This window comes from Lepidothrix coronata, unplaced genomic scaffold, assembly GCF_001604755.1.
Source record: "Lepidothrix coronata isolate B3197 unplaced genomic scaffold, Lepidothrix_coronata-1.0 Scaffold52, whole genome shotgun sequence".
NCBI lineage: Eukaryota > Metazoa > Chordata > Aves > Passeriformes > Pipridae > Lepidothrix > Lepidothrix coronata.
The window spans coordinates 1,325,808-1,340,044 of NW_016690232.1; the positions used below are offsets into that span (position 1 = coordinate 1,325,808).

Here is a 14,237-nt window from a genome sequence, read left to right on the forward strand (position 1 = left end):
GGGGTCCATGTGCCCTCTAAGTACAAAGTTCCTCCTGTCCAGCTGCAGGAGGGTCCAATTTTGGGGCATAGCCAGTAACCTGCCAGGGCTCCTGGAGGCACATGGCTTTGGCACCTGCCCAGTTTGCTCATGATGCTGCCAGATCCGGAAGGATGGATTGGTGCCACGCTGCTGTGGGAGGCTCAGGGTGGCAGAGTCCAGCCAGGTACGTCAGCTGAACTGTGATCCCAGGCTGAGAGCCAGGGAGAGCTGGAGCACCCTGCTCCATGCCCATGGGCTGTAGCAGGCATGGGCATCGGGCAGCAGCCAACGAAGCTCTGCTATGTGCCTTCCTCTCCTGACAGGTGAAGATGTGGGTTAACCCTGGGAGAGGAGGACCTGGAGATTTCCCCATGGAAGTGAAAGGTGCTGACATCCTGCTGCCAGTTGCCACACATCACCCCATAGGGTATCCAAAATGCATTTCATGGGCAATTGATCTGCTCTGGAGTGGCTGTGGTCCGTGAGGGGATGTCCCCCCGGTGATGCCTGCTCCTTCCTGGCTGACACAGAACAGCCACGGCTGAGCATGCTGCCTGCTCCAGCAGCAGGGTGAGGTGCTGGGAGTGGTTCAGGCTTCTCCCTGTGCATTTGGGGTCTGGCGGCCAGCAGTGACGGCGCTTCTGGCCTCTCCATGAGCCACGTCCAAAGTCCCAAATGTCCAGAGAGTGTTTCTTTTCACCCTGTAATTGCACAGCCCACTGAGAGCTGGTGGCAGCTCCCAGCTCCTCCTCAAACAGGTAGTGGCTGCTGGTCGGTCCCTGCTCCAGCAGGCACATATCCGCACACATCCCTTCCCCAGGCACCTACCCTCTGTGTGGGCTGAGAGCTTCCTCACAGAGAAAGTCCAGCTGCCCTTCCTCCCCTCCAGTCGGGGAAGAGAAGCCGCTCTGTCCTGGTCCTTGTCACCAAGAACATGCTGCGTCAATAAATAACCCTCATCCCAGCCCGCGCTGCTCCCGGGCCCAGGTCTGCAAGCAAGCGGGAGGTCTGAGTCGTCCCACGTCATGGCTCTCTTTGCTGTCCTTGGGGTTCTCCTCTGAGGCTTCACTGTACAATGAGAACAAGACTAGCTGCCCGGGGTTTATTGCTGAGTCCAAGTGAAGTGGCTTCAGTTTGCATATGGGGCTCCTCTGGGGGCGGGGAGGGATGGGGACCTGGCTTGGGGGAAGCCAAGGATCATTCTTCACTGGCTGACTCTTGGAGAAGGCGATGGATGTCCTGGAAGGAGGGACGATCCTTGGTGTCCCGTCTCCAGCAGCTGAGCATTAGCTTATAGACTCTGTCAGGGCACAGTGCAGGCTGGGGAAGGTAGGTCTGCAAAACAAACGGCAGAGATGGCAAAGGGAGAGAGTTACTGCCACAGAAACGAACATGCAAACTGCGCCTGGAGAGCCCCATTTCTTGGGGAGCCCATCTTTCCATGCCCCAGGGTGGGGGGCTGTGCCACTGTGTGCCCAGGGGCGAGGGGACCTCCAGAAGGCACAGTGAGAGGCCTGGGGACACCTGCTTCTGCCTCCCGGCCTGGCTGAGTGCTGAAGCAGAGTCAGCCAGCAAGTCGTGGCTCGGACTGTGTAAAGTTCAGAGCTTGCCATGCCAGGCCCTTCACCAGGGCTCCTTTCCAGAGGAGTTCCCATCCCATAACTGCCCCAAGCTCCCTATCTTGTCACCTTGAAGTCTCTCCCCAGGTCTCTGATGTTCCAGGCACAGTACTGCCTGTCCCATCCCATCCCATCCCATCCCATCCCATCCCATCCCATCCTGTCCCGTCCCATCCCATCCCATCCCATCCCATCCCATCCCATCCCATCCCATCCCATCCCATCCCTACCTGCCGGCCCTGGTCCCGGAAAAACTCGCCGGTGTTTTCAATGACCTGCTCGTCAGACATCTGGGAATAGGGCTGTTCCCGGCAGAGTGTGAAGGTCTCCCACAGTGTCACACCAAATGCCCACACATCACTGGCTGTTGTGAACTTGCCCTGGCCAGAGGGAGCAGAGTAGGGGTCAGGCATGGGCACTACTCCATCCTGCTCCATAAGCTCTCGGTCAGAGTTCAAAACCTCTTTCTGGTTGCTTCAGTTTCCAGATGTGGGCCTAGAGGGGTGTGTGGTCCCACAGACCTGCTTTCTGCCTGGGGCCAGAGCCTGGTGAGCTCCAGGTTTGGCTGGCAGTGACTGCACTGAGGGCTGGGGCTTGCCTAGGACCCAGCTCCCTTCAAAGGCAAAAAGCAACCCTGCTCCATCTTCCAGGTCTGACCATGGCCAGGAGAAAATGTCAGACATCCTGCTTAAAGGATGTCCTACCCTGGGACATCAAAAATGACCATAGTCTCCCCAGCCCACCATGAAAAGCTGCTACCACTCTTGCTTTTCACATGGACTGCAGGGAGCAGAGATCTCCCCATCCCTTCTGCACCCCCCCAGCCCAAGGAAACAAGACAGTGGGAATCCCCAGAGGCATGTCAGTGTCTGTCAGAGGAACCCAGTCCCTGTGTACCAGCAGGATGCTCTCCCAGGACATCCAGCGGATGGGGAGCACCGCCCGCCCCTGGATGCGGTAGTAGTCCCCGCTGTAGAGATTCCTGCTCATGCCAAAGTCGGCAATCTTGATGGTGTACTGCTTCCCCACCAGGCAGTTGCGTGTGGCCAGGTCTCGGTGCACGAAGTTGAGGGAGGAGAGGTACCTCATGCCGGAGGCTATTTGGGTGGCCATGAAACGCAGGTCACTGCCGGGAGGACAAGGGAGGGCTGAGGCGCTGGGAAGGATGGCAGCCAGGGGGTACACAGCCCTGAGCAGGGTGTCCCCCAGCCAGGCAGGGTGCTGGGAGCAAGCAGCCCTGCCCAACCCTGCCCGTCCCGGCAGCACTACCTGACGGTGGGCGCGTGGCCAGCGGGGGGGCCGCCTGCCTGCTGGCGGGACAGGAACTGGTTGAGGTCTCCATTCTCCATGTACTCAGTGATCATGCACAGCGGGTCATCTGTGATGCACACTGCCAGCAACCGGATGATGTTTGGGTCCTTCAGCCGCGACATGATCTTGATTTCCTTCAGAAAATCATTCCTTTCCGGAACAGAAACCACACGGATCGGATAGACAGACCCAGAGGGGCACAGAGGTGTGCACAGACTGGCCAAGCGTGCCACCCACCCACCCAAACCTCGTGGGACTGGACTCCCCTGGGACTGGAGGCCATGAGGAGGAGCTCAGGGCTGATCCACACATGGCTGCAGGGGAGCCTTGGCAGGTAAACAGGCACTGGGAGGCTGGTTAGGATCAAGAATCCTGACACTTGACAGCCCAGAATCCCCAGAGAGCTCAGACGTGGGGTCCTTGCAGCTGCACTGAGTGCCTGGCTACTGGAGGCAGGGATGCTTTCCGAGCTTCCCAGGTCTCCTGGTGCAGCTCTACGTGGGGGGCAATGCTGGGTGTGTGCACCGCCCAGCCCTGTACCTGGCATTCTTATTGGCGTCTGCTCGCAGCATCTTCACAGCCACCAGCACAGGGCGGTCAGAGCTGCCATCCAAGCCCTCCAGGGCAAAGTCCTTCCCTGTGAACTTCTCCATCCCCTCCACCTCACAGAGATGAACCTGGGGGAGCAAGAGGCAGCCATTACCTCTGCTGATTAACAGTGTCCCTCAGCCCCCGGGAGCTGGGAAGAGCTTTGCCTGAGCCCTGCTCAGAGCAGGTCCAGTCCCCACTCACCTCCCCAAACTGGCCTTCCCCCAGCTTCTCCTTGAAGGTCAGGAGCTTCCTGGGGAACTCCTCGACGGCCACATCCTTGCCGGAGAGCAGGTCCATGGTGAGGGCTGGCACTGAGTAGGTGTTGCTGCCCGTCACGCCCTGCAGGTTCACGATGTCGGCCTCAGCATAGTGCGGGACACCCTCTGGGACGCTGGCCTGGGACGGCTTCACAGGGCCACTGCAGCCTGGGGGGACACAGCGGGACCAGCCCTGCCATGGGTGTCCTGCCCTGCACCCTCTGCTGCCTGGGGGCTGCTCCCACTCTAGCTGCTGGCTTCTCCATCCCTGTCCTCCCCAGAGCCCCTGCACCTCCCCAGCACGGCTGGGTTCCTGCAAGAATCACAGGCTGCTCGACTCCTTCCCAGTCACTGACAAACACACTGATCCAGCCCTGAGCACCAGAGGAAAAGGGATCAGTGCCCGACCTCCAGATCACTCAGAAAGAGATACCAGAGCATCCAAAGGATGGTAGTGGACATCAGTGATGGCTCTCGGTCACAGGCTTTTTGTGACCTCCGCATGGGATGCACAGGACCTTTGTTGACCTCTCCCGTCAGTGCCAAAATGTTTGGAGATTGGCCAAAAGCTGGGGCTGGGGAGAGGGGCTGCAGCAGCCTCAGTGCGTGGTAGATGGCTCTGAGCATGCAGGATGTCCTGGCTCTCACCTGTGTCCTCCTCCCCAGAGGTGAACTCGGGCAGCTTGCGGATCAGGCGGGAGGGCTCCTGGTAATCAGGTCCCAGGGGGAATATGCGGTCGTAGGTGGAGCTGGACTCCTGCTCGCTGGAGGAGGAGGAGCGGTTGTGGTTGAACATGCTGGATTCGCTGGGCAGGGAGAGGCTGACGGTCATTTCGTCATCCAGCATCCTCCTTGATGCCTGTGAGAGGGGGGAAGGGAGCAGAGAGATGGGGTTCTCCACAGCATGGGCAGGATGGGGTCTCTTGTGTTCCATGGTGTCAGTGCTGCACCCAAATCTCTTCTCTGGTGCCCTGTCCCAGGGATTCAGCACCCACCTGGGTTTGTCCTCATGTTTCCCCCTTCTCTTTTCTGCCTCTATGGAGGAGAGTTTTGCTCCATCACTTCTGTGACTGCCCTTGGTTAGGTGGCAGCTGTGGTGAGACCCCCCCAGACTCCTCTTCCCCAGATCAGCTTCAGGACAGAGGGATGGACAAGCAGGCAGGCCCCAAAGTGACCACCCTGCTCAACTAAATCCCCTTGCTTGAGAGATGGGTACAAATCGCAACCTTCCTGAGGAGGAGAGGGGAGCATCAGCCCTTACATGGAGTCTGCTTTCTCTGTACTGAGCTTCCAGAAGAACCTGCCTAGGATGAGTCTGCTGTCCTGGAGCACCTCAGCAGCCACCCCGTGTTTGCCCACCTTCTCCAGCATCTTCTGCCAGAACTGCCGCCACAGGATGATGACAATGATGGCCACCAGGATGAAGATGATCGCCACGAGGCACCCGATCAGGATGCGCGTGTTGCTGTCATCTACCTTGAGCGTGGGGTCTGGCAGGAGAAGGGTACAGCAAGAGCTGGTCATACTGGCATGTTGGGAGACCCCCTGCCCCCCCAGAGCATCCCTCACCCATCACAGGGCGACACACTTTCGATGCCTTACCATAAGTGGTGGGGACCACGGGTGCCTCAGCAGGGGGCACTGAGTTGTTGTACATGGCTGCATCTGGCAAGGGAGCAGAGGAGAGCATCAGGGTGGAGGGTTGGGGTGCCCCACAGCCCCACTCTCTCCTTAACCCCTCCCCTCCCAGTAGGTCCCCATGGGACTCATGGCAATGGGTACCTGACTGGAAGGTGATCTCACTGAACATCATCCAGGTGTCAGCGAAGTAGTACTGGCACTTGATGGCACTGGCCATGCGGTGGAGCAGGGGCACGGTGACAAAGCGGGCGCTGGGGTTCACGTCATCCACAACCAGGACCGAGGAGATGGTGCTGGGCTCCCACTCGCTGGCATCGGCGCGGAAGTAGCACTGCACCTCCTTGAAGATCTTCACCCCTTTGGCGAACATGTTGTTGCAGTGGACCTGCGGGTCAGCCTGTCAGTGCGGCCACAGAGGGGGACGGGGGCAGGTGACAGGGCAGGGGGTGTGCAGACCTTCATGGCAGTGAAGTTCCTGATGCGGTCAAACTCGAAGGTGATCTCCACGTAGCCACCAGTGGTGCTCTCGTTGCGCCAGCCCACGTAGTCATAGCCCGGCCAGACATGGTACTCGTGGGTCTGCGTGAAGTCGTCCAGCCCCGACACCCCGTCCGTCAGCTGGCCCAGGCCCTCTGTCATGCTGGCACATGTGAGGGGGGAAGGGAGTGTGACTCTTGCCAACCCCACAAACCTGCCACCATCCAGCACTCCCCCAGCAGCTCTTCACAGCACCTGGGACACTCAGGAAGGGGTTTAGTTATTGATGTTCTCTCTGGAAAAGGCTGTGGGGTGCTGAAGGTGAGGTGCAGCTTGCGTAAATCCAAGGGGTGCTTGCCCCATCATACTGTCCCCCTGGTGATGTGCATCCTCCCCAAGCTGGCCATGTCCCCCACTTCAGGGAGACTCCAAGCATTTGCTTTGCTGAGGATCAGCCCATCAGCCTGACAATGCAGGGAAGAAGCAGCCCCAACCCCTCCTGCCCGTTGTGGTACCCAGTCCTCACCTGTACCCGAACGCCCCATCGTACACCGAGTCATTCAGGTAGATGACAGTGCCCCCGGGAAGGATGAGCTGCTGCCCGGCTGGTGCGTTGTAGGACACCAGCCCATCTGCAGGGAGGGGAGGGTGAGTAGGTGGACACCCTGCCAATACCAAAGCCCTGCCAGCCCCCAGAGGGACAGATAGACCCCACTGGGATGGCCAGCCCCTTCACTGGGCTCTGGGGACAGAGGAACAAGCACAAGACTGCACCACTCACCCAGCCAGACGCAGCCGTACAGCTCCACCCGCAGGCAGACGCTCATGGAGTGGTCAGTGACGGGGATGAATCGGACAAAGCGGGCAATGAGGGGCGGCTCCAGGTCCTTGAGGACAATGTCATAGGGGTTGGTGTTTCCATCCAGCACCTGGGGAGAGAGAAGCATGGTAGAGATGGGCAGGAGGAGCCTCCTCACTAACCACCCAGTGCAGCACTCACCCGCCTCCTCACCTGCTTCCCATGCCGGTTCCTCCAAGAGATCCAGCGGGTGCCATCTCGACTGTAGTTGATCTTATACATGGGGGCAAACTCATTGCCATGGCCCTCGGCGTGGCGCCCCTGGGTGCCCACCAGTGTGATGAAGTGCAGGGCGTGCAGGTCAATCTGCAGAAACTCCTTCAGGTCATTTGGCTCCACTGCAGTCTCAGGACACCAGGCTCCATCACCATCCTCCGAGTCCAGCCTGTGAACACACAGTGGAGGAGCTGTTTGCAGGAAGCCAAAGCCAGCCCCATGTCCCCCTTCTCCCCTCCGTGGCAGCCCAGACCCTGCCATGGCTGTTGCAGGAGGGTCCCCACACTCACCGGCCGTACTTGGCAGCTGTGGAGTCGGACCACTGGCTAGAGGCTGAGATGTCCTCGTCAGGGATGTGCCCGCCCGACATTCCCAAGGGGTACCGACACACCGCTGTAACGAGACCAGCAGGACACTGAGCGGGCACTTCCCCAGCCCAGATACGTGTTGAGAACGGCATGGGCTGGGGCACATCCACCACACGGCTGGCACTGCAGCCCCGGCACAGCACTCTCCATCTCCTTGGCTTACAGAGAGGACAAAGCAGGATGGTGTGGTCCTGCCAACGCAACACCTGCCTGAGCAAACGGAGCTGCTGGCCAGAAGTGGATGCCAGCCCAGCTCAAAGCGAAGCAGGAGCAAGGGGAGGCAGTGCTCCAGGGGCTAATAGGCACACCAGGCCCTGTCCCTGGAGATCCTGTCAGTCCTGCTGGCAGGCACCTCGGCTGCGGTAGAGAGCCTGTGAGCTGGCACCACTATCCACGTGCTCCTTGTTCTGGGGGAACCCCGAAAGCTCACTCCAGAGGCCACTCGTCCAAAAAACTCACCTGCAGCAACTGTGCCATGCTGCCCTGCTGCTCCCCCCCACCTGCCTTGGGGAACAAGTGACAAAGGCGAGCACTCGGCTTCCATGCTGACCCCTCAGTTCCTATCACCAGCTCTGCTCCCACCCTGGCTGCGAGTGGAAAAGTACCCGGTGTGGCAGGCAGGCTGCGTCCCCGAGTGGCAGCCGGCTCCCCCCGGCACCACATCCACGCTGCTTCCCAGGAGTTATTTTTTCACGCCTGGCTGCCAAGAGCACTGCTGAAAGGCCGGCTTGTTTGGCTGTGTTTACTGTCTGGCCGCTGGCTCCAGCCCACTGCACTCCCTCCACACACCACCCCGAGCAAACACCCGCACCGGGGAGGCAGGGACCAGCAGGATGCTGTGCCCAAGCCGCCTCCTACCCCCGCGGCCTCCGGTTCTCCTGGTGCTGCACCAGCAAAGAACGTGCATCCCAGCGTGCTGCCATCCCCAGGACCATGCTCTGCATCAGACAGAGGGATGAGTGCATCTTCATCATGAGCACTGGCACAGTGGGAGCACCTCTTGTCTCCAGCTCTCCCACTTGTGATGCTCTGCAGCGCACAGCTCCCACCAAATTCTCATTTAATTCTTGCCGAACATGGAGCCAGCTCAGCTCCTTTGCCCAAGGTAATAAAAATCCTGGCCAGGCAAAACCAGTGCTGCCAGGCCTAGATGTCTGAAGGAGAAACAGGATTGCCTCCCTAAGTAAGCACCATGAAGCCTCTGGGGAAGACTCAGCAACCCCTTCCCATAGATGGAAGAAGAGTTTGAAGGGATTTGTTACAGGGATGACCCTGGGAAACCCTGGCATGCTGAAGGAGCCTGGGCTGTGTTCATCCCTGCAACACAGGATAGGGCTGAGCCCTGCAGAAACAGCCACCTAAACACACTTCTCCTGCTGACAGCCAGCACAGTGTTGTGGTTTCGAAGTAGAAGCCAGGCACCCAGTCAAGCCACTTCACTAAAGCCAGCCTTGGTTTGCTGCAAAACTACCAAAGAAAGCACAACACAGCAGCAGAAAACAATGCCCCGGCACCCGGCAGCCTCAAAACTGAGTGGGGTCAACGAGCCCCCAGTAGGGAAGAGCCCCACCCAGAACCCAGGGTTCCAGCTGCAGTGCTTTGCCTGTTCCCCAGTGTCCCACTAACTGATGGAGGTAGGACAGCACCCGTGGCACACAGAGGGAGCTCTCTGGGTCACTGCCCGTGGCCAAGCCATATGCAGGACAGCAGTGTGCCCAGGCAGGTACGGGCTTGGGGGGCCATCACATACTGCTCCCAGAGATGATGGAGATGAGCCCGAACTTGGACATCCTGGCAGGAGCACAGACCAGGGAAATGCCCCTCATGGCACCCACAGCCTGTCTCACTTACCAGGGTTGACCTGGGCTCTTGCAGCCTGCGGGACGTGCAGCAGCAGCAGCAGCAGCAGAGCTGGTCTGGGGGTGGCCGGCATGTTGGCAGTCCTGTGGAAACAGAGACAGGGCTCGTCACACTGAGGCAGCTGAGCCACGTGGAAATGTCAGCCCTGCTTGGGGCAGCCAGCTGAGAACGGGAGCACTTCCCCTGCATGAGCCCCCATGTCCCATCTCGGCCCAGAGGAGGTACAGAGCCCCAGACCTCAGATATGTGATGGTGGTCAAAGGGGTCCCGGTGTCCCATCCCCTCCACCACCATCCCTGGGAGCCATGGTACGCCAAATCCCTGGAGCTGGCCACATGTAGTGGCCACAGGACCCACATAAGCCTCCCAGGGCTCTGCTCTGACCCACACGAACCTCCCTGGGCTCTGCTTGGGGCCACTGCCATCCGGTTCCAGCGCCAGGCAGAAAGGCTCCGGCTGGGCCGCCCACCCTTGGACGGCTTTGAAAGCAAGAATTTGCACAACCCCATCATATAAGACAATAATAGCACGTTTCAACAGGCGGTTTCCCTGCCTGCTGGCTCTGGAGAGAGGAAAGCAGATACTCGCCCGAGATTTACAGCGTATTTATTGTGACAGCTCCCTGTGGCAGAGTGGATCTCAGGGACATGCATGACAGAGAAAGGTGTGACAGAGGGCATGGGAGCCAGCTTATACCCACTGCCTCGAGGGGAGCATGGGATGGAGCTGGAGGAGACTGGGGTCCTGGCAAAGGGGCTCAGGCTGCAGCAAGGGGAGAAAAAGTGACGGTGCTGGCAGGGCTCCTCCTCGGAGGGTACAGCCCACAGCACAGTGGGATCCCCCCAGGACATGCCTGCCTTTGTGTCAGCGCTTCCACCACAATCATCGATCTGGCTCTGGCCAGCTGCCAGGAATCCCCAGAGCCCGAGAAGCTCCCACTGCACCCACACACCTCTGGGGAACCACCATGGGGCTTGGCACCACACCAGGGGATGCACCAGGGACACCCCTATATGCCACCAGCCCTGCCCTAGGCTTCCTGGGCTTCTGCCCCTCCTCTTATTTGCCAAGGGGGCATTTCACAGAAGCACCAGATGCAGATTAGTCTTCTTTTTATTAAACAAGGCTATCTTAATCTAATTTACATGCACGTTAAACTTTAGAGAACAACTTACTAACCTGAGGGTTAAAGGGACCACAGTTCCTGGCCAAGTGGGACCTGGCTGCTGGGATAAATCCCACCCGAGCCCACTGCAACAGCAATGTCTGGGCTGGGCTGGCACATCCTCAAGGCCAGCCCAGCACCAGTGATCCCGCAGGTGGGTGCTTGGTTGTGTTCTTGCATCCGCCCCACACAGGGTCCCACAACCTTGTCCCCACCACCAAGAAAAACCCAAACCCAACCCAAACCATCTGCCACACATCAGATGCCTTTATCCCACAAAGTACAGCTGGGAGGTGCTGGATATGATTCCCTAGTAACTGCCAAAGCCAGGGTTTGGCAGAGCAGGAGCAAGACAGGGGTTTGCTGAGACCGTGCCAGCACCCAAGAGGAGTGTAAAACCCCAGAAGCTGCCACCTGCATCCTACTAGAGGCTCTCTGCACCCCACAGCATACTGCTGGATTCCTGGGGGACTCTGCTAAACACCACGAGCTCTGCAGTAGGCACAAATAAACACCTGCACTTGGAGTGATTCTTCCCCTTTTTTTTCAATTTTTTTTTTTAAATTTTTTTTAAAAGAACAATATGTTGTTTCTTTTTTTTCAGCTGGTAAATTTTAGCTAGTTGCAACTAACTCAGCTGCAACTGAGAATTTCAGCTGCATTGCCGAGAGGTACGCAGGAGGTTCCTGCGTTTGATGATGGCCAGTTCCCCCAAAATTAAAATCTCAATTTCCTTCTGCATTCCAAAAAATATCCAGGGATATTTTTTTCCCCACTATTCTTTCAGGCTGAGTAAACTCTTTAAGCATCAGGATACCAGATGCTGTAATCTCCTGCAGGGAATGCATTTACATTTAGTCTAATATAGGGAAATCATCCCCACGTAATCATTGGGAAGTCCTCATCGTTCCTCAGGGGAGTGGGGCTGAGGGACACTGGGGAGACAGTGGCTCAGGTGCTGAGGCTGGGGGCTCAGGGACACGTGGTCAAACTGGCCCAGTAGTACTGGCAACCCAGCTGGAAATCATTTCTGTTCCACCAGCCCTGCAAAAGGGGTGGCTTTGCAACGTTTTGACAGAAAATGTTTGCTGAAAATTTTCAATCACTGGAAATTTTTAGTGCAGAGAGTTTTTGGAGCTTCTCCCTGGCATCGCCTGGGCTTTGAGTTTCCCTTGGCCACTGCTTTTTGTTGTTTTGTTTTCCCTTTTTATTTCCCTCCTTTCTTATACTACTGAAATAACCAGGGAGAATTACCAGGGGAAAAAGTAAATCCACATTTGTTAAGAGACAAACCCCATCTGACCTGTGGTTCCTCTTGCCCTCCACTTATGCCAGCTGGTGAGATCCCCAGCTCGCTTCCCAGGTGGGCACTGCTGCCCATGCTGGCACTCCATCAACCATGGAGAGGGGCTGGATAGCAGCAGGTCCTGGACATGGGTCTCCCAGGACTGCCAGGGCTCCCGTTGCAACTCCCCATCCTTGCATGGGGATGGGGCTCCCCTCCTGCTGGGATGGCAGGACATGCCAGGGCCATGCTGTAGGGAATGTCCTTCCTGGAGCAGCAGTCTGTGACCCTAGCCCAAGACATGCAGTGTGTGGGTAAGGGGGTTCAGGATCCCCACCCCAGCTGGCACTACAGCCCCCAGCATGCTGTGCCACTGGTGCAGCCTTGGCAGGAGCACAGCGCAGCATGACGGGACCTGTAGTCCTCCACCCTTCCAAAAATAACATTTTAGACCTTCTCCAGGCTGGATGCAGCCCCACTTTCTTCAGCAGCAAGCGCCTCCCCAGCCACGGGCTGCCTGGCTCAGCCCGGGGCATCGCAGCCGTCCAGGGTGCGAGGAGCAACCGGCACATCCCCGTGGCTGCCAGCTGCCCTATGGAGACCTGCCAGGAGCACAGCCCATGGACAGGGGGCCTGGGGACACGGTGCTGTGGATGCTGTTGCAGCAAGCACTCCCCGCCAGCCGAAAACTTCCAGCCCTCCTCCACGCTCTGCGCCACGGTGCACAGCACTGCCCCGCCACAGCGCAGGGTCCACAGCATCGCTCCGACACAACGCGGGCTTGGGAAGCCACAAGTGAGTTCCCAGCACCAGGACGGGGCACGACGCTCAAAAGTACCAGACCAGTGGCCCTGTGTCCCCTCCCTGGTGTGACCTGGTGCCTGGCTGGGGGACAGCAGGGCCTCTCTGGCTGGCCAGCGCTGCCGCCGGCTCTGCCAACAGACACATAGGCGGGAGCTGAGGAGGGACATCAGGAAATGCTGGCCCGGCACGAAGCACAGGGGGAAACACTGGCAGTGGGGGGACAACTGGTGAGAAGTGGCCAAAAGTTATGTCCCAAAGCGAAACACCGCCCTGCTTCTGCCCCAGCCCCTTACCAGGTAGACCCACACCCCAGCCCCTCTGCCGAGGTTCCACCGCAGAGCACAGCTCGCCCCACATCCCACCAAAATCCCAAACCTACGAGGGGCACACGCCTCTCCAGCCTCTCCACGTACCCAAGAGCAACTCACCGGAGCGGGGAGGCGGCGGCAGGCGGGTGGGCTCCTCGCCCCTCGCCTGGGCCGGGGGAGCCAGGCGAGGAGCGAACTTCCCCGGGCTGATGCAAGATGCCTCTGGGAGCGTTTTTGCATTCTGCGGATTCCTGGGAGCCGTCCAGAAATCCCACAATCCTACATCTTGCACATTTGGTTTCAATTAGGGAGCGGAGAGGGGGAGCCAGTCAGCAATCCGGGCTGGCTTTTCGGCGGAGGTTATTTTCCTCGGCCCGAGGGAATGTGCGCAAAGCTATAATTTACAGCAAAACCCATTCATAGCGCAAGAGAAAAAATAAAAAGATCCGCGTGGCCGGCAGGGGAACTTAAAGCAATAGGCAGTGTTTTGCTTTCCGGCACTCGCCCCCGCGGCTGCAGGATGGCACGTGTGTCCAGGACCCTCCTCCTGCACCGTGGGTCCACGGGGGACACCCCCATAATGTGGGCAGTGGAGACACTCCATGAGACCCCATCACTGTCCCAGAAGGACCCACATGGACTACCCCTCTCCGGGCCCCTAGTGGGAAGGGTATCGGAGTCCTGCGCGGGCACGCACGGCCAGGACACCGGCCGGAGTGCCGACCTGCCTGGCACACGGCATGGAATCAGCGCTCCAACTCCCCGAGCTCCACGCTGAGGTGGCGGTTTTACATCATTTCCAGGCACTAGCTTGGCACTGCAGCCATTGACTATGCAACGCAGCAAGGAGAAAATAATAATAAAGGGCTCGCATTAATTTTTGTGCAATAGCAAAAACCACAATTAAAAAAAAAATTGAAAAGCAACTTTTTTTTTTTTTTCAGACTAGTGTTTTGGCTGTATTTTATGCCACTGCCACACTGTGGGAGGGAAGCATCACGCCTGGCAGTAGGCCAGTAGCTCCCTAAAAAGCTCTCCTGTCTTGCAGGACACCCCACAGCTCCAGGGCTGCAGGCTTGCTCCTAAACACAACCTCCTCACCATACTCCCAGCCTGTCTGCTCTCCAGACAGACCAACTGAGTCACAGGCAGGGTGAGCCATCCACTGCCCACAGCAGATTCTGGTGACCCTCACCACTGCTACCAGAGGGGCTGCAGTGCCAGCTGAGCCAGGGGTGCCCAGAGTTAGGGCACAGCTGCCTCCAGGCTGGCAGGGAGGGCAGGCAGGGAACGGGTGAGAGCAGTGCCTGCTGCAGGGCTCTGTAGTGTGGCCCCTTGTGCTGCCCCAGATCAGCTGGCAGGGAGAAGCACAGGCTGCCCTATGTGCACACCCACAGAAATGCCAGCCAGCTCTGCTCTGCTCCGCTCCCCTCCTGCTACCTGGAATCAGTACTC

The 14,237-nt window shown here is 58.5% G+C and overlaps 1 protein-coding gene across 1 annotated transcript; it reads right to left on the bottom strand.

Moving 5' to 3' along the window:
- Positions 1-1,218: 1,218 nt before the first annotated feature.
- On the bottom strand, positions 1,219-12,977 carry DDR2 (discoidin domain receptor tyrosine kinase 2). The gene is made up of 17 exons (XM_017815906.1): positions 12,903-12,977; positions 9,212-9,303; positions 7,283-7,385; positions 6,930-7,161; positions 6,699-6,846; positions 6,444-6,549; positions 5,897-6,080; positions 5,582-5,825; positions 5,402-5,464; positions 5,159-5,289; positions 4,448-4,658; positions 3,744-3,967; positions 3,492-3,628; positions 2,910-3,101; positions 2,538-2,766; positions 1,871-2,020; positions 1,219-1,356 (listed from the first exon to the last, which is right to left on the bottom strand). The coding sequence occupies exons 2-17, from the start codon at positions 9,291-9,293 to the stop codon at positions 1,219-1,221; spliced, it is 2,574 nt and encodes an 857-aa protein (XP_017671395.1). The 5' UTR covers positions 9,294-9,303; positions 12,903-12,977.
- Positions 12,978-14,237: the final 1,260 nt, after the last annotated feature.